This window comes from Macaca mulatta, chromosome 1 (genome assembly GCF_049350105.2).
Source record: "Macaca mulatta isolate MMU2019108-1 chromosome 1, T2T-MMU8v2.0, whole genome shotgun sequence".
NCBI classification, from domain to species: Eukaryota; Metazoa; Chordata; class Mammalia; order Primates; family Cercopithecidae; genus Macaca; species Macaca mulatta.
Window position 1 is genome coordinate 110,183,781 of NC_133406.1, and position 23,740 is coordinate 110,207,520.

Consider the following 23,740-nt stretch of genomic DNA (forward strand, 5'->3'; position numbering starts at 1 on the left):
TTAAAAAGGGTTTGCATAAGAAGTGGGGTGTGGGAGGATGCCAGTATCCGCCACAGCCCAAGATGAAGTGGGAGTTTGGAGGCTGATTGTATAAACAACTTTGACCCCAAAGGTCAAGTCAAATAATAGTATAACCCTTTCTCCTTGCTAGTGCTACCTGCCACCCTTAGCTGGTGATGGGGTGGTAGGGGGAGGGGGTTGGTAGGGTGAAATCCCGATAGTACTCCCCGAGTTAAGTGGAATGACTGGCTTAGATCATTTCTGTTTCCTTCCAGATCTGACATTTTGTAACTAGATCGGCTACTAGCATTGGAAGGGCCCACGTTTCATCCCTTCCTCCAGAAAGGCTACAGGCAGTTTTTGAATCTGCTCTTCCCCCACTCCAGCAGAGAAGGTCAGGGACAGCATTGGCTGTAGCCCTGTCTGGTAAGGGCGGCCCTTCGCCTTGAACAGGAAGCCAGAACCACCTAGAAAATGGAGCCGCCTTCTCTAGAAACTACAATTCCCAGCGGCCTCCACGCAGAGCATGCGCGGGAATGTGCCAGGCGGGCCGCCCTAACCAGCTTGCCTTTCGATTCCCAACATGCTTCAGGGTGTGTTTTGGTTTCCTTGATTTCCTACCCCGCCAAACTTCCTGTTTCCAGCTTTCTAGCGGCGGACTGCAACTCCCAGCATGCTGAGAGATCAGATTCGTGGTTGAGCTGCTGTTTTACACTTGGACTACATCTCCCACAAAGTCGACGGGCGTGGCGGGGGAGGGGACGCTGAGGGCCCATGTGCTGAGCAGCCGAAGTGCCGCGGAAAGTGGAGGTGAGGGCCGCCCGCCGCAGAGGTGCTCATCCGAGAGGCAGGTGCGGGAAGATCCTAACCTTTTCCCTGCCCATGGCTCAGTCGCCTCCCCAGGGTTTCTTTGCACCGAAAGTTTGGAGCGGGTGGGTGCTGAAGATAGCTAGGCCTTGACGTTGTCTGGGATGAGGCTGGTGGGGGAAGCCTTTGGAACCGTGACCTGAGAGGGCAGACCTTCGACCCCGCTATATTGCACGGCGCCTCCAGAACATGCAGGGAAAGCCCCACTGCGGGACGCTCACCAGCAGCATCTCCGGATTGTGGAGGGAAAGAAGGGAATGATATCGGGGGCATGCAAGCTGCTCTGGGCTGGGGTGGTTCAGACCTGGAATGACTGAGGTGAAGGGACTCCTTGCAGCAATCACGCGGGAGGCTTGGGTCTTAAGATTGGCCCTGCTCCTGTCAAACTTTATGAACCAGGGTAGTCATTCCGGCTTTCAGGCCTTGATTTCCTTGTCTATAAAAGGGACTTTATGATGCATCTGGCAACCTCACCTCCCTCACTGGGCAATGTGAAGACCAAATGCCAGCAATGAAATTCCCAGTATTAGGTTTGTCATATAGTAGTCCTCTCTAAGCATTTGTTGAATACTCAGGAACACTAGGCCAATCAGCATTAATTGAAAATAACAGGTTTTTTTTTTGTTTGTTTTTGTTTGTTTTTCCGAAAATAACATCAGGGCTTTATACTGAGAAGTATAAAGAAGAAAAATGACCCAGTATCTCACTGTTCAGATAACCCGTTAATACATATTTTTAAGTGCACATGGTTAGAAAATGCAAACGTTATTATGGGAAGAAGCAAAATGGAATTAACAGTCCTCCCAAACAGTTCCTCTCCCCTAAAACAAGTACTTTGGTTTCTTGTTTCCTTTCCATAAATGTAACTGTGCTGGAATATATATTCATATACCCCAAAGGGATACTACTACTCACATTACTTTGCACCTTGCTTTGTTAAAATACTTAAAATAATCTAAATGACACCCACAATCCTGTAAATTTTGTGGATGATGAAACTGAAGTTCAAAAGTTAAATTGCCGGCTGGGCGTGGTGGCTCATGCCTGTAATCCCAGCACTCTGGGAGGCCAAGGTAGATGGATCACCTGATTTCAGGAGTTCAAGACCAGCCTGGCCAACATGGTAAAACCCTGTCTCTACTAAAAATATTTTTTAAAAAATTAGCGGGTCGTGGTGGCACATACCTGTAATCCTAGCTATTAAGGAGGCTGAGGCAGGAGAATCACTTGAACCCGAGGGGCAGAGGTTGTGGTGAGCTGAGATCATGCCACTGCACTCCAGCCTGGGTGACAGAACAAGACTCCGTCTCAAAAAATAAATAAGTAAAGTTGCCTAGTGTCATACAGTAAGATGATGGTAGAGCAGGGAGTAGAACCCAGGTGATCTGACTTCCCTGTCCAGGGCTCTTTATGCCATTGTAGTATCTCTATTTGTCTTTGAAGAACCTTATAGATAAGGTTCATTTTTATCTATAAAATGAGGTTAATGGTGACTTCTTCATTTGGTTGTCCTTAGGCTTAAATGAGATACAGGAAAGCACCTAGCATTGCACCTGGGAAGTTGCAAGTATTCAGTAAACTGAAGCGCTTACCATTTATGTCTTCAGTTCATTCACTACCTCATTAATTGAGAATTGAGTGGTTTAGAGCACATACTTAGTTGGGAAATTTAGGACTCAGTAATTCTAGAGTCTGGCCTTGGGTCTTTTTCCTTTAGAAAAGGAGCTATCTTAGGGAGGAGTGGTTATTTCCTGTCTTAGGACAGGAATTGTAAGTGGGATAGGGACATTTTAACCCCAGTTTTTATTTCTGCTACCTATTTGTTCATTTCACTGACTTACAACTGCCTACCTTTTGGCCATATGCCAGCATTCCATCCTCTGTTTTCTTCCTATCCTGCTGTTCATACATTGATTTAATAAGTATTTCTTAAGCACCTACTAGGTGTCAGGCTCTGGATTCATGAACTTTAGATAACATGGCCCTTGTCCTTAATGAATTTTTTGGACTTTGAAGTCAGATATATGTGGGTTTGAATGCTGATTCTCCAATGTAGTAACTTTGTAATCATAAATAAGTTACTTGACCTTTCTATTTCCTCATCTATAAAGATGATAACCTCTTGTGAAGATTCAATGTGATGAGGTCCATTGAGCAACAGAGTAAGTGCTTTAAAAAATGTTCCTTCCCTTGCCTCTTTGCTCCCGTTTCTATCCATCTACCCAGAGCTGACAAGGAAGATTTCTGAGCATTTTGCTGGCAAAGGGATTTCGTACAGCCTCCAGGCATGCGTCTTTCTGCCCTACTGGCCTTGGCATCCAAGGTCACTCTGCCCCCCAATTACTGCTATGGGATGAGCCCCTCAGGCTCCTTGGCAGACAAGAGGAAGAACGCCCCATGGAGCAGGCGGCGCCCAGTGGTTGTGGAACCCATCTCTGATGAAGACTGGTATCTGTTCTGTGGGGACACGGTGAGAGCCTCATACAGGGCATAGAGTGATGGGGAATCTCCTGGGCAAGGATCCCCCTCCCTAACCTTCGTATCTTCCCACAGGTGGAGATCCTAGAAGGCAAGGATGCCGGAAAGCAGGGCAAAGTGGTTCAAGTTATCCGGCAGCAAAACTGCGTGGTCGTGGGAGGGCTGAACACAGTAAGTGGAGAGAGAGGATGGGGAAGCTTGGGAAGCCCGTCTCCTCCGTCCCTCTCCATTCCAAGCAGCGCAGGGTGGCAGGAGACTGGCTGAGGGGATGGCGGCATTACTGAACCTTCTACTTTTCAACTTGGGCTGAACGTGCTGAGTAGCAAGGGCAAACCCCTTTCACACCCCTTGTTTTCTGACACTCCCCTCTCTTGGACAGTATTACCGCTACATTGGCAAGACCGTGGATTACCGAGGAACCATGATCCCTAGTGAAGCCCCCTTGCTCCACCGCCAGGTCAAACTTGTGGATCCTATGGACAGGCAAGCGACAGGGCTCTGGGCAGAGGGTTTCTCACCCTCTGGGTCCACAAAGTGCTGTCCAATGGGAATGATGGGTTGGATGCTCTGGAGATTGAGAGGGACCATCTCATGGACATGATTCCCTGCGGGTAACCTCAACACAGAGGTGGAGAAACGCGGTGGTAACCCTGGTGTTTTGAACCCTTGACTCTGCTTTTGGGTTGGAGGGTGGCAGGAAACTGGCTCATAGGCCAGGCTCACCTCTTCTATCCACCAGGAAACCCACTGAGATTGAGTGGAGATTTACTGAAGCAGGAGAGCGGGTACGAGTCTCCACACGATCGGGGAGAATTATCCCTAAACCCGAATTTCCCAGAGCTGATGGCATCGTCCCTGAAACATGGATTGGTAAGTGAGGGGCAGGAAGGTAAGGGGTGGGTGCTAGGAGTGAGAGTAGGGGATGTTAATGAAAGTTGGCAAGCCCTCCCACCCATCTCCTTTGCTTAACAGATGGCCCCAAAGACACATCAGTGGAAGATGCTTTAGAAAGAACCTACGTGCCCCGTCTAAAGACACTACAGGAGGAGGTGATGGAGGCCATGGGGATCAAGGAGACTCGGAAATACAAGAAGGTCTATTGGTATTGAGCCCAGGGACAGCAGCTCCTCCCCAACTTCTGTCCCAGCCTTGAAGGCTGAGGCATCTCTTTTTCAGATGCCAATAAAGAGCAGTTTATGAGTCCCGTGTACAGCTGCTGTGAGATAGAATGGCACCCCTAATCCCAGCACACTCTCAGGGACTGAAGGAAAGGAGCTTCTTCCCTGAGTTTATGACAGAACCTGGATGGAAGTTAGCTGGCCTTAAGGCAGCCCTCCCAAGGGGCAGGGCCTGCAGATTCTGAGTTGGAGGCCAAAGTGGGGTAAAGAAGTCCCCTCCATGGAGATCTGTGAGTAACAGAAGCTGTCACCTACACCACCTGCTAGGGAGGCCAGTGGGGAGTGGCGTGTGAGTCCTAACTGTAGCACCCTTGCAGCAGTGCCACAGGGAGGGTGCGCGTCTCCTTTTATCTACCTACAGAAATGGGAAGGAAACAAAGATTTCTAATTTTTAATAAATTAAAACTTTACACTGTATTACATAATCCATGGAGGGAGAGAAAGGGGATGAAACTGAAGGAACCACGACTCAGGAGGATGCAGGATGCTGCTTCTCTGTATGAGGTGTACTCTGCCACTGTGCTATCTGGGCACTTTCAGATGATGGGGTCTGAGATGTGTCCTCAGGCTGCATCAGCTGTCTTCAGTCTCCAGAATAGAAAGAGCCTGACCCAGGGGCATCTTGGTGGCCACCAGAACCAGGTTTCTGGGAGAGAGTTCAGGACTGAAGATGGGCAGGAGCTCAGCATGGAAACCTGGAAGAAAGGGCTTAATCATAAGGGGAAGAATGAACCAAACTCACTCAGCCTCTTCTGCCCAGGCCTACAGGCACAGTCCCTTTTCCCCATGGGGGAGGATCCAGCCGGGCTAAGGAGACCCCATTCTCCATAAGGAACACAGGTTCCCAAGGCACTGACTTGGGAGGCAGTCCTCTTGCATTGTAGGTTCTCGATGCCTGGGAAGCTTGCTTAACATGCACCTTAGGGAGGTTCACCAGAGGCTGATTTGGTAGGAATCTTAATTTTTTTTTTTTCGAGATGGAGTCTCTGTCACCCAGGCTGGAATACAGCGGTGCAATATTGGCTCACTGCAACCTCTGTCTCCTGGCTTCAAGCAATTTTTTTTGCCTCAGCCACCCGAACAGCTGAGAGTACAGGTGTGTACCACCATACCCGGCTACTTTTTGTATTTTTAGTAGAGATGGGGTTTCACCATGGCTGGTCTTGAACTCCTGACCTCAATTGATCTACCCACCTTGGCCTCCCAAAGTGCTGGGATTATAGGCATGAGCTACTGCACCCCGCCTGGATTCTTAATTTTTTAACAAATCCCCTACTCCCAACCCACTAGTGACTCAAAGGTGGGGTCCAAGGATCACAACAGTGATTAGCTGGGCCCAGGAGACATTGGAGCTGGGACTTGGAGAAGGAGTCCCAGAACCCCAGTCACCATAGTCCTTGGGTCCCTGCTGTAGGCCACCCTCACCCTGCTCCTGAAGGTACAGCAGCCGGTCCAGTAGAATAAGCGTCTCCACCAGTGGGGCAAGCAGTAGAGCCAGGCTGAAGAAGGCCACCACACGGTTCTCCTGGGCCTGGTGGGCCTGAAGGGCAGCCAGATTCAGTGGCAGCTGGGGGTCCAGCCCCACTCGCTGTAGCCCCCGCTGCACATATCTGTGGGATCAGTCACATTCAGCACTCAGTTTGGTTTTAAGAACTGTCACCTCGCACTTAAACTTTGTTCCTAATTCCAACTTTGCTTTATTTTCTACCCTAATATGCGTTTTCACGAATATATATATATATATATATATATATATATATATATATGTATTTTTTTTTTTTTTGAGACGGAGTCTCAGTGTCACCCAGGCTGGAGTGCAGTAGCATGATCTCTGCTCACTGCAAGCTCCGCCGTCCATGTTCACGCCCTTCTCCTGCCTCAGCCTCCACAGTAGCTGGGACTATAGGCACCCGCCACCACGCCCGGCTAATTTTTTGTATTTTTTAGTAGAGATGGGGTTTCACCGTGTTAGCCAGGATGGTCTCGATCTCCTGACCTTGTGATCCGCCCGCCTCAGCCTCCCAAATATGTATTTTTTAAGACAGGGTCTTGCTGTCACCCAGGCTGGAGAGCAGCAGTGCAATCATAGCTCACTGTAGTCTCAAACACCTCAATCCTCCCACATCAGCCTCCCAAGTAGCTAGGTCTACAGGTATGAGCTACCATGCCTGCCTATGTTTTTTTGTACAGAGGTATCTCTCTACGTAGCCCAAGCTGGCCTCTAACTCCCAACCTCAAGCAATCCTCCTGCCTTGGCATCGCAAAGATCTGGGATTACAGGCATGAGCCACCACACCTGGCTGTGTATTTTTGAATGTTTCTCTGGCTGTGAGCTGTCTGTCCAATAGTAAATTGATTTAAACATTTTCAGCCAGTTCTGTCCAACTAGCCATATTTTTAGCATTTAAAAACCCTTTTTTTTTTTTTTTTTTTTTTGAGACAGTCTTGCTCTGTCGCCCAGGCTAGAGTGCAGTGGCACAATCTCGGTTCACTGCAACCTCTACCTCCTGGGTTCAAACTATTCTGCCTCAGCCTCCCCAGTAGCTGGGATTACAGGCGCATGCCTCCACGCCTGGCTAATTTTTGTATTTTTAGTAGACACAGGGTTTCGCCATGTTGGCCAGGCTGGTCTCAAACTCCTGACCTCAGGTGATCTGGCCACGTCAGCCTCCCAAAGTGCTGGGATTACAGGCATGAGCCACCACACCCGGCCAAAACTTCGTATTTCTTTGTTAGTCTCCTGATAAAAGAGGGACAACTCTCTTAAAGAAATTTTGAGAAGGTACCCTGGTCAGAGAACTCCAAATCACTCCTCTGGGTATACTTAGATTTTCTTTAGGCTATGCTGAAAGTGAGGGCGGAAGATCTCCAGTTAGAAATCTCCCCTCCACTGCCCCCCACCCCCGTACCCCAACCTCACTCTTCAATCTTGAGCTCGTGGACCCTGGGGATACCCTGCACGCCTGGCCGACGGAGCTCGGGCCGGGCCCGTCGGATGACTGTCTCCAGTGCTGCACGGTAGCAGTGAGTTCGGAGGCCAGGGCCAGCTTTCTGTAGCCGCTCAGCATATTCCTCCAGGGCATGGCAGGCCCCCTCCCGAAGCCTGTAGGGCAGTTCATAGCCAGGCAGCCCAGCCACCCACTGACTCAGTGGGTAGCCGCCAGGGTCACTCAGCTTCATGTAGCAGCAGCCCACTGAGGCCAGGGCCACCACCTCAGGACAGCAGGAGAAGTGCCTCAGCAAGGCAACACTCAGATCCCCACAGGCGTGGAGGCCTGTGAGCAGCAAGCGGGCCCTGCCCTGACACGGGTTCTCCAGTGGAAGCAGAAGCTCCTCACACAGGGCTGTGGGGTCTACCCACCTAACCACATGGTGTGGGGAGTGACGAGGGCTGGTTTGGACCACCTGTGGAGGCAGGAAAGGACAAAGGCAGATGGGAAGTCTGTTTGCTGTCCCTAGGCCACCTCAGGCCACAGGAAGGGATCTGTCCTCCATGTTATTCCCCAAGGAGGAACGTGGGAGATAAGCTGGGTGCGGGAGAGGGCTGGACCACAAGTCAGGAGATGGGATAAATCCTGGACCTATCATTCACCATGTACATCTTTTCATCTCTGAGACCCAGTTTTCTGATTTGTAATGAGTCTAAAACCTGAGTGGCCACTTCACAGGTTGTGAGAAGTATACATTGGTGTGGAAAGCACTTTGTAAACAGAAAATAACTTTGAGATAAAGGGAGGCACTGGGGAAGGGGGGACCTTGGGAAAGAAGTAATAGAAATTAGGGACCACACCACTTCAAGCTGAGAAATTTGAAAGATGGAATCCAGCCTCTGTGCTCAATTCCAGCCAAGCAGCCCCTCCTCCCACAGTCCAGGTGGCAGGAAGGGGTGGCCTACCTGCGGGTTCCTCTTCTCCTCTTTCTCCAGAGCTTGCAGAAGCTCCTGGTCCAGCCGCTGGGCTCTCTCCACCAGTCTCTGATCCCCTTCGATGCTCTTCACCATCAACCCCAGGCCAAGAGCCATGAAGCGGGAGAGATGGCCCTGGAGTCATGAGGAGGAAGACGGAAACAGCCCTGTTCAGTGCCGTATCCATTGTCACCCTCCCCAGGGGTAACCTGGACACCTGGGTCCCAGGCCCGACAGAAGGCTTAAATTTTACCCTACAGAACTTACTAACATCAGTGTGGCTTAAGTTGGTATATAACTCCCCCATTTAAATCTGACTGGCTTAAAACAAATTATGCAAAGAGAAAAAAAATCTACCCTGCTTGGTTCCACCGCTTCTTGACACCTGCCTCGCTGGGCCTGTGGCCCAATAACCTGCCTTCCAGGTGTTCTATCTCCCCATGACTCAAAAAAACAGTACAGCAAGACTCTGGCTCACCTGGCCTGAGCCCACGTCTACAACCTGGGTGCAGCCTGTGAAATCACTCAGCTTCTTCACCAACTGAAAGAGGAGGGAACAAAGGTCTCCTGGCCACTGGTTCTTGACTCCTGGGGCAAACACCCATAGTGAGAGTGGAGGAGAAAGAGATGACAAAGAAAGATGGACACAGGGTACCCCGGATGTGATGACAGATTTGGAAAGAAAGATATAGGGGTGAGGGTGGAAGCAAGGAGAGTGGACCTGATCCAGGTTCAGGCCCACTCTCCTTGCCTTACAGGTCAGTGATTCAATCTCCCCCACAGAACAAGAACCCTGCGTTAAGCCATGAGCGGATTATGGAGATTTGAGAACAGGAATGAGACTGTGATTCAGACCTAGCTACCAACTAACCCCACAAAAGGATGAAAAAGAACCCCAGCATCAAAATATGATAATAGTTATATCTGTTGAGGTAAAGGAATGTCTAGGGCCTCTGGCCTTGCATGTGAAGTAAAGGGCACATATCTTTGTAAGCCACGCTTAAGGAGTCCCTGGGTTCCCAGACACCACCCATGCTCCAGCCATCTCCTCACCTCTCCCAGCCTCCGGATCTCATGCTGCTTCTTGGGCCTGACATGTTTCCGGAATGGAGCTGTTAGTCGGGAGCTCTGGCTGGGGTTCTCCAGGAACTCTGAGGGGGTCTGAAAGCCAGGCGTCCGGGTAAAGGCCAGGGCACAGGCTGTGGACTTCAGGGCCAGCAGGGTGAGTGGCCACACTGACCTGTACCTGAGATAGTCCAGCCCAGGCCTCCAGTGAATAGTCCCATCGCATCTGAGTGCACCAGTTTACAACCCAAGGCTGGGGAAGACCTTATGAGACTCTCTGAGCAATACGCTCACTGCAGGGCTCAAAGCCTTGAGTTCCCCAGCACAGGGCCCTTCTAGCCCATACCTGATGACCTCCCCTTCCCCAGGCATCCCCAGCAGCATTGTGGCCAGCTGTGGTGGGTTCAGTCCATCCAGTGCTTCCTGCCATGAGCAAGGGAGTGTGTCCCATAGGTTGTCTGTGAAAAATTCCTACAGAAGAAGGGGAGAAGCAATTAGCAAACTACTACCACTTCCATTCTTTCCCACCTCACTCTCAACTCCACACCTCACTGCCTGCCTCTTCCCAGCACTGCTGCCACATAGGGCCACTGTGACCGGCAGGTACCTCCTACTCAGCCAAGTCAGTTCTTCTCTGAAGTCTGCTCCAGCCTCCCCAACTCTGGTGGCTTAACTCTGTTTCCTTGGAGTCCAGATTGCATTCTGGACACACTTCTTTTAGCAATTTCTGCACTTATTTATGTCTGTTTTCTCTATTAAACTGAATTTCTTAAGAGGAGGGATGGGATGGGATCTTTCCATCTGCATCCCTAACACTTACCACAGTGACTGACACACAGTATCAGTACATTACCACTTAGTAACCTGCCATTATACATGCCAGACACTGGTGTCTTTTTATTCATTCATTTGTCCACCACAAATTCTGGGGCTGTGTTTTGGTTATACATCAAGCTCTATTGTAGGCTCAGGGAATACAACAGTGAACCTGAGACAAGATTCTGGCTCCTGCAGAGTTTACATTAAAAAAATCACTTCGGCCGGGCATGGTGGCTCACGCCTGTAATCCCAGCACTTTGGGAGACCAAGGCAGGCAGATCACCTGAGATCAGGAGTTCGAGACCAGCCTGGTCAATATGGTGAAACCCCATCTCTACTAAAATTACAAAAATTTGCCGGCATGTTGGCGTGCGCCTATAATCCCAGCTGCCCAGTAGGCTGAGGCAGGAGAATCACTGGAACCTGGGAGGCAGAGGGTGGAGTAAGCCTAGATCATGCCACTGCACTCCAGCCTGGTCAACAGAGCAAGACTCCGCCTCAAAAAAACCAAACCAAAACAAACAAACAAAACTTCAGACAAAGTTTTATTTGTTTGTCATATGTCACATAGACAAAACACTAATGAAACAGTAATGTAATGGAGAGTTTGGGCAAGGACTACTTTAGATAGGATGATGAGGGAAGACTTGTCTGACGAGTTGACATTTGAGCTGAGACTGGAAGGATGAATAGGTGCTAGGCACGTAAAGAAAAATACAGGTAATAGCAAACACTTATTTAACACCTTCTCTGGCAGACACCGTTGTAAACATTTGACGGGTATTAACGCATTTGATCCTTTAAACAACACTTTGAGGTAGGTATTATTTTGTATCCCCCATTTTACAGATGTAGAAACAGGCACAGCACTTAAGTAACTTGCCCACGTCCAAAAGCTAGCAAATAGCTGAGCTGGGATTATTTATTTATTTATTTTTAGAGATGGAGTCTCACTCTGCCACCCAGGCGGAAGTGCAGTGGTGCAATCTCAGCTCACTGCAACCTCCACCTCCCTGGTTCTAGCAATTCTCCTGCCTCAGCCTCCTGAGTAGCTGGGACTACAGGTGTGTGCTGCCAAGCCCAGCTTTTTCTTTTTTTTTTTTCTTGGATTTTAGTAGAGACGGGGTTTCACCGTGTTGCCCAGGCTGGTCTCGAACTCCGAGCTCAAGCAATCCACCCGCCTCGGCCTCCCAGAGTGCTAGGATTATAGGCATGAGCCATCACACCCAGCCTGAGCTGGGATTTGAAACCAATTTTACTCTAGAGTCCTTGCTCTTAACGATTCTGCGATTGCCTTTCTGTGGAGGAAGATCAGTGAGTGCAAAGGTCCAGATGCCTGCCATATTGGCAGAGCAGAAATCAGGCCAGCAGAGGTATAGCACAGTGAAATGTGTGAGAGAATAAAATGGGATAGAGTTGAAGAGACAGTAGGAGTCAGATCATGGGCTTTATTGGTAATAGCAAGGAATCAGGATTGCATAAAAGTATCTAGGAAGCAAGGGATTGTCGTGATCAGATTTACGTTTGAATGCTATCGATCTAGCTGCTCAGTGAAGAATTGGTTATGGCAGGGCAGAGGTAAGCACACAGCGAGATCGGTTAGGAAGTAGTTCAGAACAGAGGTGATGGTGGCTTGGCTTAGGGTGGCAGCAATGGAGGTGGGGACAAATGGATGAATTTGGGATCTATTCTGAAAACAGAGCCAAGAGGACTTGTTGAAGGACTGGATTGTGGATCAATGAAGGACAGCGCTGAATCAAGGATGGCCTCTGGGTTTGCGGTCTAAACAATTCAGTGGATGGTGGTACCATTTACACATTCTCTCATTTATTCTTCACAATGATCCTTCAGACTGGGATCCACTGTATAGCTGAGGAAACCTGGGCTAGGACAAGTTGGGGGTTAGGGAGGCCTAAAGTTAACATCATAGGGGAGGCAGGATTCCAGACCAAGCCTTTTTGATTCCAGAGCCAGGCCTGTCTACTATACCACAAAACCACGAATTTATTCAAAGCCTGGATGAATAACATGTGTGTTCTTGGAACACCTCACATGCTCCAAGAAGAGTTCAACATAGTTGCAGCATGGTTCCAATGTCCACGCATTTTATTACCTTGGATCTGGGAAGATTACAAAAATAATCTAGGTAGGTATTAGAAATATTATTTATGCAGTGAGCCGAGATCACGCCACTGCACTCTAGCCTGGGGGACAGAACGAGGCTCCGTCTCAAAAAAAAAAAAAAAAAAGAAATATTATTTATGCCAGCTGAACCCCTCCTTGTACAGACAAAAGACTGAAACTCATAGAAGGAAAGAGATCAGAGGCTAATTCTCCAGATTCTCTCCCTGACGTGGACACCTAGCCAACCACACGACCAGAGACACCCCACCCACGCCCCTGTGGCCTCACGATGATGTAGGCATCCAGGATGGAACGGTAGAGCGCCAGGACACGGGTAAGGTTAACAGCTAGCTGCCTCCTCCCCTCATGAGAGAGGCCTCGGGCGGAGATACCCGGCATCCCGCGGTCCAGAAGGCAGCGCGGGAAGCGAGAACGCAGTGAACAGGGATCCAGGGTCACTACCGCGCGGGTCCAGGACCCGGACGGGGCTCAGCTCTGCAGGCAGAACAGGAAGAGTTTTGGGTCCAGTCTCCGACGCTGCCTTTCCGGGATCCCATGCTGCAGTTGAAGATTTGAGGCGCCCCCAAGAGGTCACAGGTTGCGACGTTTCACAGTGCGAAGGTGTCAGCGTCGGAGACACGTAGGGCGGGGTAACAGTGCAATGACGCCACAAAAGCGTGCCGCGGAGCTCAGCTCACAACGAGATGGGCCAAGTTCCAGTTCCCGCCCCTTCCCGTACACGCCTCTCCTCTGCCGGAAGTGAAGCCGGAGGTGTCCGGCTGGCTGTAGTTCCGGTTTGTCGCGGCCTTCCCACACCTTCGCGTTGTACCACCACGGGGCTAGAGGGGCCGGGGAGCGCATCCCGCCCCCGCCCCCACCCACACCGCCCCCTCCTCCGCCGCCACTGCCGGTCCTCACACACTCCGAATCACTGGCCTCGCTACCTGAGGTCGGGGCGGTGCGGGTGCGCGCGCGCCGACCTCTGGCGCGTTCTAACCCGCGCGCCTGCCTTCCCGGGCTTCGTCGGCGCGCACCGATTTCCGCATCCGGCTCTGGACGCTTCCGGCCTTAGCTAAACCCATCTGGGAGGTAGGTTCGTGAGTGTGAGAGGGCGATCTGTACCGCGGGGACCGAAGTATGCTTATCCAGGTGGGCTGCCTCGAGCCTCGATCCCACCCCCCCGCTGGTAGGTGGTGTCAAGGTCCTTGCTTGGGAGGACTTGGGTGAGATGCATGTGGAGATTGTCCCCAATTCCGGCCTGGAGCCAAGGGAAAGGGATGCCTGGATTTGTGTCTCTATTCGTGGGCCACGCTGCGGATGCCTGGGTAGCCCAGAGGTTATCTACGCCATACTTCTCACTGTTTTCGAGCGTACCTAGATGTTCCCTTCCTAGGCGGAGTATAGAGCTCACGTGTTCTGGCCTCTTAGACTCATAGAGGGTTCGAGCTCTATGGGCCCCTCCAGTCCCTTCATTTTACAAATGAGATTCAAACCTAGAGCGCGGTAATGACCTTACTAAGACCAAACGGCTGGTGAATTGGGCTTCACTAGAATCCAGGCTTGCTGGCTAACACTGTTGCTTCCTCCATCATTTCATGTTATGTTTTCATTTCTCCTCTGTCTGAGAGATTGCTCTGATGTCTTTCCTTCCATAAGTCCTACGGAGATCGATCTTGCCTCATTTTTCTCCCAGGCCTAGGAGCTCAATCACCAGGATCACTTTCTTCCCCAGGGTGTACTACAGACCTCCACATGTTGGACAGTAGGATTCAGCAGAGAATGAGTCCAACATCCTCTTTTCATCCATAAGCCACTCTTCCCAACTGCTCTTCCACCTCCCATTGTCCCTATGTCTACTTTACTGCTCAATCTGGATTTTGGGGAACCTCCTCCCAAAAAGGCATTAGAAGGAAATGCCAAGCACCGAAATTTTGTCAAGAAGCGGAGGCTCTTAGAACGGAGAGGCTTTCTGAGTAAAAAGAACCAACCCCCTAGCAAGGCACCTAAGTTGCACTCTGAACCTCCAAAGAAAGGGGAAACTCCTATGGTGGATGGCACTTGGAAGACCCCTTCCTTCCCAAAAAAGAAGAAGACAGCTGCCTGCAGCAATGGGTCAGGACAGCCCCTGGACAAGAAAGCTGCAGTGTCTTGGCTGACCCCTGCCCCTTCAAAAAAGGCTGATTCTGTTGCTGCTAAAGTAGATCTGCTGGGGGAATTCCAGAGTGCCCTTCCAAAGATCAATAGCCACCCAACCCGCTCTCAGAAGAAGGGCTCCCAGAAGAAATCCTCTAAGAAGAACCATCCTCAGAAGAATGCCCCACAGAACTCCACCCAAGCTCATTCAGAGAATAAATGCTCCAGAATATCCCAGAAGTTGCCACAGAAGATGGTGGCAATTGACTGTGAGATGGTGGGCACAGGACCAAAGGGGCATGTTAGTTCCTTAGCTCGATGTAGCATTGTCAACTACAACGGAGATGTGCTTTATGATGAGTACATTCTTCCCCCCTGCCACATTGTGGACTACCGAACCAGATGGAGTGGTATCCGAAAGCAGCACATGGTGAATGCCACACCCTTCAAGATTGCTCGAGGCCAGGTAAGAAGTATGGGGCTTGATGGTGGCAGGGAGGTGGATGGAGAGAGGTGTAAATCATTATTCAGCAAAGGATATCACTATGGGAAGACACCAGAGGTTTGTGGAGGGAGGGAGGAGAATCTATCAGTTATTGAAGAAGGCCCCCTGTCGGTGGAAGGAGCCGTGAAAGTCAGGAAGGTACAATTAGCTGGTGTCACAAACTTCATTGGTCAAGACCTATTTTAGCCAGGCGCGGTGGCACTTGCCTATAATCCCAGCACTTTGAGAGGCTGAGGCAGGAGAGTCGCTCAAGCCCAGAAACTCAAGATCTGTCTGGGTAACAAAACGAGACTCGTCTACAAAAAAGTTAGCTAAGTGTGATGGTGCATGCCTGTAGTGCCAGCTACTCAGGTGGTCGAGGCTGCAGTGAGCTTAGATCACACCACTGCCACTGCACTCCAGCCTGAGCGACAGAGTGAGACCCTGTCTCAGACAGACAAACAAACAATTTTAGGTTCCAAATTGGGTCTGGGGAACTAGGAATCTGCATAGAGAAATAACAGTAAGTAATGTAACTGGACAGAGCTACAGACATCAGTGTCAGGAGAAAGGGCTTGATTTGGAAAAACCTTGTGAATTGGACGCTAAGCTTTAGACAGGAAAGGTGGAGAGCTCTTCCCAAGCAAAAAGTAACGTGGGGCAAGTGCGGAAAGTGGTGGTGGTAAGAGAGGGCAGAAAGTTGACAGGAGGAGCTGGGGTATATTTGTCCAACTGGAACAGGTAACCAGTGAAGGGCATAAACAGCAGAGGGCCAGCACTTTGGGTTGTCATCTAACTTCTAGCCCTGTGCTGGTTATTGGGAGCGCAAGGCATGAACAGGAAAGGAGAGTGAGCTAGGAGGGGTGAAAGGAGGAAATGAAGGGAGAGCAAGAGGGGCACCTGCTGGTCTCAGGGGGCCACCAGAGGGCGCCCTTGGTCCACGTCTTTGCAGTTTCAGGGCCACACTCTGCCTTCTCTGGACACGCTGTTCCCATAATGCCTTATGTGCGGTCAGTTGGAGAAGGTTCATTAGAGGTGAGGTGACTGACTATTTTAGAAAAGACAGAAAGAAGAGTTGAACATCCTGGGCACAAAGGGGCACAGCCAAGCAAAGGCACAGGAGAGGCGGAAGATGGGACCGGTCTGAGACAGCAAATCTGCCCAGCTTTGATGAGGGCTATATGTCGAGGTTAATAAGAAATGAAGGTGGTGGTGGACAGTAAGTAGGTGAAGTCAGGAGTAACTAAATATCTAGTTCACGGGACTACGTCTGGTTTTCGTCATAAAGCACTTCCCCAGTGCCAAGCTGGGTTTATGAGACTAAGGTATGTCCAGATGAGCCTAGCCCCTTCAAAGGGGGTCCCTTTGGGAGGCTATGCAGGACTGTCACTTTTGTTGAAAACCTGTTTGGAACCTCATTTTGAGAATGATCTTCAGAGCCTGTGGCATGTTCTTTGGTTGTCCTCATTGGTAGCATGTCCTCCTGCTTTAAGAGCCTAAAATGGCTAGGTGTGGTGACGTGTAGTTTCCTGAAGACCAGGTGTGGTGGCTCACACCTGTAATCCCAGCACTTTGGGAGGCCCAGGCGGGCAGATCACCTGAGGTCAGGAGTTCGAGACCAGCCTGGCCCATATGGTGAAACTCTGTCTCTACTAAAAATACAAAAATTAGCCGGGCGTGATGATGGATGCCAGTAGTCTCAGCTACCTGGGAGGCGGAGGTTGTAGTGAGCCAAGGTCGCACCAGTACACTCCAGCGTGGGCAACAGAGCAAGACTCTGTCTCAAAAAAAAAAGTTTCCTGAAATATTAAGAAGTTATTTTACTTGGTTCCAAAAGTAGTGTGAATAAGGTTCCTTCTGCAACTTTAGTTTATACGTGATTCTTAATTTTTTATGGTTTGTAGACTCTGAGAATTTGATGAAAGCCACAGATTCTCTTCCACTAGTACCCGTACACATCTAATTGCATGTAATTTTGGGCTTTTGTTAGCCTCCCTGGAGCCATGGTCCCAGCCATGTGTCTAAGGCCAGCATAATGGTAATAGTTAAAGGACTTCATGTAGCAAGCCAGAACCGAACTAAATACATGGACATCTTAAACATGAGTGTCACTTAGGACTGAAGGCAAATTAATGTCATGGGGTGGAGATCAATAAGAAGGTAAAGAGCCACTGGCAGTATGAGTCCAAACAGGGTACACCATGGAAATCACCTGCGGAAGAGGAAGTGGATTGCAGAAGAAAGAAAACTTGTGGGAGGAAGCATTTCGAGGATGGAGAGGTGGGCAGTTGGTGAAAGAATCCAGAAGGGTTTGATGGTCATGTTGGGCTTTCACAATGCAGGGGTTCCACCGCAGTCTTGCTTCTCACCACTCTCTTCCACACTTGTTCCAGATCTTGAAGATACTCACAGGGAAGATAGTGGTGGGACATGCCATCCACAACGACTTCAAAGCCCTTCAGTACTTTCACCCCAAGTCCCTCACCCGTGACACCTCCCATATCCCCCCCCTCAACCGGAAGGCTGACTGCCCGGAGAACGCCACCATGTCTCTGAAGCATCTCACCAAGAAGCTGCTAAACCGGGATATCCAGGTAGCATCTCCCCACATCCCCCTCCCCCATCTTGGACATGGCTCTCGTTGATGCCCCTAGCCAGACTCTGATCCCAGAAGTCCTGTAGTTGTAGAGCTCCAGATGGGCTGCTATGATGGGAAGAGCTTTGGATGAAGGGCCCAGTAGTGTCTCTCCATCTGTACACAGGATAATAATTCCTGTTGTCTACCTCATAGAATGTTTCTAAGTGTGCTTTGGAAAAGGGAAAAAGTCATAAGTAGATATAAAACCCTAAGTAAGGAAGAAAGCAGGTAGCAGTGGTGGTCTAAGAGACCATGTAGTGGATGCAAGGACCGCTCATATTTTACATGCTATCATTTAGCAAAAGGTGGCCCATCTGGCAGGAAGGTGTGGACATAGATCACATATAGAGCAGTTAAGGAACTAGGGAAAGTGGAAGACTCAGAAGACCTGTCTTTGACCTGGTATGTTCTGGCTCTACAGAACCTAATATGGTTTATACATGCTGCCACAGAAAGGACTGAAGTAGACAGTGGCAAAGACTTCCTAGGAGTTGAACCCCTGAAATTACATAAGGAGTAGGGCCCCACCAGAGTTCTGTCTTTGTAGCCTGCTGACTGCAGAAGAAACTGTGTAGCGGAGGCAGGGGAAAGAGGAGTGCAGAGTCTACTGGAAAGGAAGAAACGGTTTCTTGTTGCTTCATGCTCTTGTCTTCCTTGCTTGCTCAGGTTGGGAAGAGCGGACATTCCTCTGTGGAAGATGCCCAGGCCACCATGGAGCTGTACAAGTTGGTTGAAGTCGAGTGGGAAGAGCACCTAGCCCAGAATCCCCCTAAAGACTAGTGACAGTGGGGATGCTGGTGATATGGGGAGGCAGAGGCAGCGCCCAGGAGAAACAGGGCAGCGGACCAATGGACAGCTCCACCAGCTCCACATCTTTGGAAGCTAGATTTGTGGGGAGAGAAAAACTCTACCCCAGACTTAATACCCATTGAAATTTCACCTTAGGTGTTGTGTCCTATGTCTGGTTAAGTGTCCCATGGAATGGGGAGGCCTTCACGTCAGAACCCAGCCCTATACCGTTTACTTCTTAAATGGTGCTAACCACAGGTGTCCCAGCGTGCTCTGTGCCAGTTAAGATTTTTAACTTTCAAGGGGCAGGGCATACTGGGAAATGTAGTTTCCCATACTGCCTTATCACTTGGGTGGACATATGTCTCCTTTTATGCCTTTTGGTTTGAGTAATTAATAGCATCCTCTTCCACACTCAGAAGTGTTCTGGTTGGGGCCAGGCGTGGTGGCTCACGCCTGTAATCCCAACACTTAGGGAGGCCAAGGCAGGCGGATCACCTGAGGTCAGGAGTTCAAGCCCAGCCTGGCCAACATGGCAAAATCCCGTTCTCTACTAAAAATACAAAAAATTAGTGGGGCGTGGTGGCAGGCGCCTGTAATCCTAGCTACTCAGGAGGCTGAGGCAGAATTGCTTGAGCCCAGGAGGCGGAGATTGCAGCGAGCCGAGATCGCGTCACTGCACTCCAGCCTGGGTGACAAGAGTGAGACTTTCTCGAAGAAAAACAAAAAAGTGTCCTGGTTGGCTAATAAATTGTGTGGTCCCTGCTGGGCACGGTGGCTCACACCTGTAATCCCAGCACTTTGGGAGGCCGAGGTGGGCAGATCACGAGGTCAGGAGATCGAGACCATCCTCGCTAACACAGTGAAACCCCGTCTCTACTAAAAATACAAAAAATTAGCCAGGCGTGGTGGCAGGCTCCTGTAGTTGCAGCTACTCGGGAGGCTGGGGCAGGAAAATGGCGTGAACCCAGGAGGCGGAGCTTGCAGTGAGCTGAGATTGTGCCGCTGCACTCCAGCCTGGTCCACAGAGCAAGACTCCATCTCAAAAAAAAAATGTGTGGTCCCTTTCCATGTCACAGACTCTGCTTTTGGCTCAGAGTCTGTATCTAGCCTGTGTCAGGATATTGCCTGTTCTTCCCACCTTGACTTCCAGAGCAGCCATTGCTGGTGAGCTTTAGTTCTCCTTAGGGTTCCACGGCATTAAAAGTAAGAGTGTAGCTTGGAAATCAACTTTTGTGATTTAGGAAAGCTGTCTCTTTCCTAAGGTAATGGGGGTTTATTTCATTTAGGCCCCAATTGGTAGGTTTTAAAATAATTTATAAAGTGTTTTAATAATTTGGTTGTCTTTTTTACCTTGCTAAACCAAGCCTCTAAAAACTCAAATTATTCCCTTGATAAACTTTTATAATGGAAAAGCAGTTATGTATGGTTTCTTCTTTATGTTAAATATCTCTATCACAAAGTATCGTGGGGCTGTAGTTTTCTTAGGGGATTTCCAGGGTCACTGGATGACACTAACTGGGGCCCTTCCTGGAAGTCATTGAGAAGAACTGACCAAGCCTTTGTGCGTAACACGTGACACATACGGTGCCTTGTCCTCATCCCTACCACACATCAGAGCTGGGCATGGCAGCTCACACCTGTAATCCCAGCTCCCCTGCAGGCTGAGGCATGAGGATTTCTTGAGCCCAGGAATTTAAATCCAGTCTAGGCAAAATAGACCCCATCTCAATTTTTTAAAAAATTAGGGGCCGGGCGCGGTGGCTCACGCCTGTAATCCCAGCACTTTGGGAGGCCGAAACGGGTGGATCACGAGGTCAGGAGATCGAGACCATCCTGGCTAACATGGCGAAACCCCGTCTCTACTAAAAAATACAAAAAACTAGCCGGGCGAGGTGGCGGGCGCCTGTAGTCCCAGCTACTCGGGAGGCTGAGGCAAGGGAATGGCATGAACTCGGGAGGCGGAGCTTGCAGTGAGCTGAGATCTGGCCACTGCACTCCAGCCTGGGCCACAGAGCGAGACTCTGTCTCAAAAAAAAAAAAAAAAAATTAACAAGCACACCTAGAATGACACCCCAAGCCATGCAACTCCTGGTCCCACACACACAGGGTATGTGACCAGGAGAGTGAGGTAGAGAGAGTGGGCATGAAGGAGGGGCAGAGCAGGGGAGAAAGGGTGCTTGGTGATGACAGCCTGGTCCTGCTGCCAGCTCTTGGTGGTACACATCTCATATTGGAAAAGAGTCGCCAGTCTGACCTTGTGTCCAGGATCATTATCTGTACTTTCTTGAGAGAATGCAGACTCCATGTCTGCACCAGGACTTTTGCATTCTTGAGTGGCTGGTCTGGTTCCAGGGGCCAGAGTCACAGTCACAGCTGCCTATAGAAGGGAATTTCCTGCAACCAGACCAGACCCAGACATGGTTTTGTTGTGGCCTGCACTGTGGGGTCTGTTGCACAGACAGCCATTATGCTCTGAGCAAATTGGTTCCTGTGGGGCCCAACATATTTAATGTCCATGACTTCACAAAGGGGTGCCAGGTACCCTTGCACAGCAAGAAGTGAGAATAGTGCAAGGAGGCCACAACAGAAACTGGTAGGAATACACACATGGAAGCGATTCTTAACTACATTGTAATCAGTAAATGAAGATAACTATGATATTCTCATTAGGGTACTTCTTAGCTGAAACAAAACTAGCTTTGTCAGGCTGGGTGTGGTGGCTCACACCTGTAATCCCAGCACTTTGGGGAGGCTGAGGCAGGGGGACGGCTTGAGCCCAGGAGTTTGAGACCAGCCTGGGCAACATAGTGAGACCCATCTCTACCAAAAAAAAAACACAAAAAAAAAACCTGGCTTTATATGTGTCTTGGTGAAGTAGCAACTGGCTTTTATGATCCACCTACCCCAACACCCCATGTCTAAAAAGGCACATGACTGCTACAGCCTCAAAACAAAAGTACCTGATCTCAGTCTAATGTTGAAAAGAGCTCATTCTGCCAGGCGCGGTGGCTCACGCCTGTAATCCCAGCACTTTGGGAAGCTGAGGCAGGCAGATCATGACGTCAGGAGATCAAGACCATCCTGGCTAACATGGTGAAACCCCGTCTCTACTAAAAAAATACAAAAAATTAGCCAGGCGTGGTGGTGGGCACCTGTACTCCCAGCTACTCGGGAGGCTAAGGCAGGAGAATGGCGTCAACCCTGAGAGGCGGAGCTTGCAGTGAGCTGAGATTGTGCCACTGCACTCCAGCCTGGGCGACAGAGCGAGACTCCATCTCAAAAAAAAAAAAAAAAGAAAAGAACTCATTCTTACTTTTGCTCACCAAGAGAAACCCGGGAGACCAGAAGACCTTGCAGGCAACTCCTTAACTGTCTACCCTCACCACACTTCCTTGTCAGAGCCCAGCTTACCTAGCAAGGGTGCCTGGAATCCCCTGTACCTCAATCCCCTTTCTGTTCTGTCTCTGTCCTGACTTCAGTTGATAGTGGACAAACCCTATTGTAGATTGCTGCCTGAACCCCAGTCAGCAAGGCCTGTTTTACCTTAAATCTAAGGTCTTGTTGGATGCAGTGGCTCACACCCCTAATCCCAATGCTGAGAGACCAAAACAGGCAGATCACTTGAGATCAGGAGATTGAGACCAGACTGGACAACATGAAACCCCATCTCTACTAAAAATACAAAACTACAAAAAAATCCCCGGCACATGGGGCGCATGCCTGTATTCCCAGCTACTCGGGATGCTGAGGCAGGAGGATAGCTTGAACCCAGGAGGCAGAGGTTGCTGTGAGCCAAGATCATGCCACTGAACTCCACTCCACTGCAGCCTGGGTGACAGAGTGAGGACTCCATCTCAAAAAAAAGTAATTAAAACAAATCTAAGGTCTTTCAGCGTGGAGCAAATGCATGACAGCATGTAAGCTTTTGCTAGTAATATTATTTTCATGGCATAATGAAGTTTTCTAATACTAAAAGACCCTCTGCTACAAGTAAGAATAGGAAAAGACAAGAGTGTAAGAACATATCCTGCTGAACATACTTGTGATTGTCTAAAACTTCACTTAACAAAGCAGTTCTCAAACGGGGAAGGGAGCATTATTTTGAGATTTTAGGCATTAGCACTACTCATCTCTCTACCCTTAAGAACCAGTGACCGGCCAGGCACAGTGGCTCACGCCTGTAGTCCCAGTACTTTGGGAGGCCAAGGCAGGTGGATCTCAAGGTCTCAAGTTTGAGACCAGCCTGGCCAACATAGTGAAACACGGTCTTTACTAGAAAAACAAAAAATTAGCCAGGCGTGGTGGCAGGCGCCTGTAGTCCCAGCTACTCAGGAGGCTGAGGCAGGAGAATTGCCTTTCGGTGACCCAAGATTGAGCCACTGCACTCCAGCCTGGGCAACAGAGTGAGACTCCGTCTCAAAAAAAAAAAAAAAAAAAAAGGCCAGGTGCGGTGGCTCACGCCTGTAATCCTAGCACTTTGGGAGGCTGAGGCCGGCGGATCACAAGGTCAGGAGTTCAAGACCAGCCTGGCCAGCGTGGTGAAACCCCGTCTCTACTAAAAAATACAAAAATTAGCCAGGCATGGTGGCACCCGCCTGTAATCCCAGCTACTCGGGAGGCTGAGGCAGGAGAATTGCCTGAACTCAGGAGGCGAAGGTTGCAGTGAGCCGAGATCGTGCCACTGCACTCTTCCCTGGGCAACCTCCATCTCAAAAAAAAGAAAAAGTTATCTAGGGAAGGCTCCAAGGAGGAATCATTTGATTACTAGTTTAATAGATAATTACAGTGAACAACAATAGGAAAGATCAATAGTACTGTAATTATGAACTTGCCCCAAGGCACATTAGCCCAAGTTCAAGTTTAGAGAGACAAACACCTAAGAATGCAATGTGCCAGGTACCTCTATGAATATCCTGAATCCACAGTCTGGGTGTAATGTAGATCACAAAGCACTTTCACCAAAGAGCTGACAGCTTAAAGAAGTTACTTTGCATTGATAATGGGTTCCAAACTTGATTTTGCCACTTACTAAATTTGTGACATGAGTAAGTCACTTTGATTTTTGGAGTCTTAATTGTTCTAGTGCCAAAATCCTGGGATTTTTTTCTAACCTTGTTATTTAACTGATGGTTGCTATCATCAATAATAATAATAATGGCAACCATTTATTGAGTGCTTCTCTGTGCCAGCCACTGTGCCAACCCCTTTAGATACAATATCTCGGTCCAGTGCGGTGGCTCACACATGTAATCCCAGCA

General features: G+C 49.5%; 3 protein-coding genes across 19 annotated transcripts; 2 read left to right on the forward strand and 1 right to left on the reverse strand.

The window, feature by feature from the left end:
* Positions 1–763: 763 nt before the first annotated feature.
* MRPL24 (mitochondrial ribosomal protein L24) lies at positions 764–4,553 on the forward strand. Of its 3 annotated transcripts, none has more exons than XM_077944897.1 (6): positions 764–1,375; positions 2,150–3,337; positions 3,421–3,516; positions 3,725–3,828; positions 4,085–4,215; positions 4,318–4,553. In XM_077944897.1, exons 2-6 carry the CDS (start codon positions 3,155–3,157, stop codon positions 4,452–4,454), a joined length of 651 nt encoding a protein of 216 aa, XP_077801023.1. In that variant the 5' UTR covers positions 764–1,375; positions 2,150–3,154; the 3' UTR covers positions 4,455–4,553. The 3 variants fall into 3 exon arrangements, with proteins under 3 accessions (XP_077801023.1, XP_014967794.1, XP_014967801.1); XM_015112308.3 differs by having other exon boundaries at positions 764–851; positions 3,094–3,337; XM_015112315.3 differs by having other exon boundaries at positions 764–810; positions 3,094–3,337.
* A 347-nt stretch (positions 4,554–4,900) lies between these two features.
* On the reverse strand, positions 4,901–13,324 carry METTL25B (methyltransferase like 25B). 13 transcript variants are annotated; one of them, XM_077996390.1, is made up of 8 exons: positions 12,828–13,009; positions 9,839–9,963; positions 9,481–9,588; positions 8,906–8,968; positions 8,419–8,562; positions 7,444–7,928; positions 5,949–6,063; positions 4,901–5,218 (listed from the first exon to the last, which is right to left on the reverse strand). In XM_077996390.1, the coding sequence occupies exons 1-8, from the start codon at positions 12,832–12,834 to the stop codon at positions 5,087–5,089; spliced, it is 1,179 nt and encodes a 392-aa protein (XP_077852516.1). In that variant the 5' UTR covers positions 12,835–13,009; the 3' UTR covers positions 4,901–5,086. The 13 variants fall into 13 exon arrangements, with proteins under 13 accessions (XP_077852516.1, XP_014965557.1, XP_014965553.1 ...); XM_015110071.3 differs by having other exon boundaries at positions 5,949–6,133; XM_015110067.3 differs by having other exon boundaries at positions 5,949–6,133; positions 9,481–9,633.
* ISG20L2 (interferon stimulated exonuclease gene 20 like 2) lies at positions 13,221–19,897 on the forward strand. 3 transcript variants are annotated; one of them, XM_015110099.3, is made up of 4 exons: positions 13,221–13,524; positions 14,168–15,034; positions 17,446–17,646; positions 18,357–19,897. In XM_015110099.3, exons 2-4 carry the CDS (start codon positions 14,285–14,287, stop codon positions 18,468–18,470), a joined length of 1,065 nt encoding a protein of 354 aa, XP_014965585.1. In that variant the 5' UTR covers positions 13,221–13,524; positions 14,168–14,284; the 3' UTR covers positions 18,471–19,897.
* Positions 19,898–23,740: the final 3,843 nt, after the last annotated feature.

Coding starts and splice junctions, on each gene's coding strand:
- MRPL24 (XM_077944897.1), top strand. CDS start 3,155: ATGCGTCTTTCTGCCCTACTGGCCTTGGCATCCAAGGTCACTCTGCCC. Junction 3,338..3,420: donor ATCTGTTCTGTGGGGACACG/GTGAGAGCCTCA, acceptor ATCTTCCCACAG/GTGGAGATCCTAGAAGGCAA. Junction 3,829..4,084: donor CTTGTGGATCCTATGGACAG/GCAAGCGACAGG, acceptor TCTATCCACCAG/GAAACCCACTGAGATTGAGT.
- METTL25B (NM_001257481.1), bottom strand. CDS start 12,834: ATGCCGGGTATCTCCGCCCGAGGCCTCTCTCATGAGGGGAGGAGGCAG. Junction 8,969..9,480: donor AGATCCGGAGGCTGGGAGAG/GTGAGGAGATGG, acceptor CTCCTCTTTCAG/TTGGTGAAGAAGCTGAGTGA. Junction 7,929..8,418: donor AGGAGAAGAGGAACCCGCAG/GTAGGCCACCCC, acceptor CTGCCTCCACAG/GTGGTCCAAACCAGCCCTCG.
- ISG20L2 (XM_015110099.3), top strand. CDS start 14,285: ATGTCTACTTTACTGCTCAATCTGGATTTTGGGGAACCTCCTCCCAAA. Junction 15,035..17,445: donor TCAAGATTGCTCGAGGCCAG/GTAAGAAGTATG, acceptor CACTTGTTCCAG/ATCTTGAAGATACTCACAGG. Junction 17,647..18,356: donor TGCTAAACCGGGATATCCAG/GTAGCATCTCCC, acceptor TTGCTTGCTCAG/GTTGGGAAGAGCGGACATTC.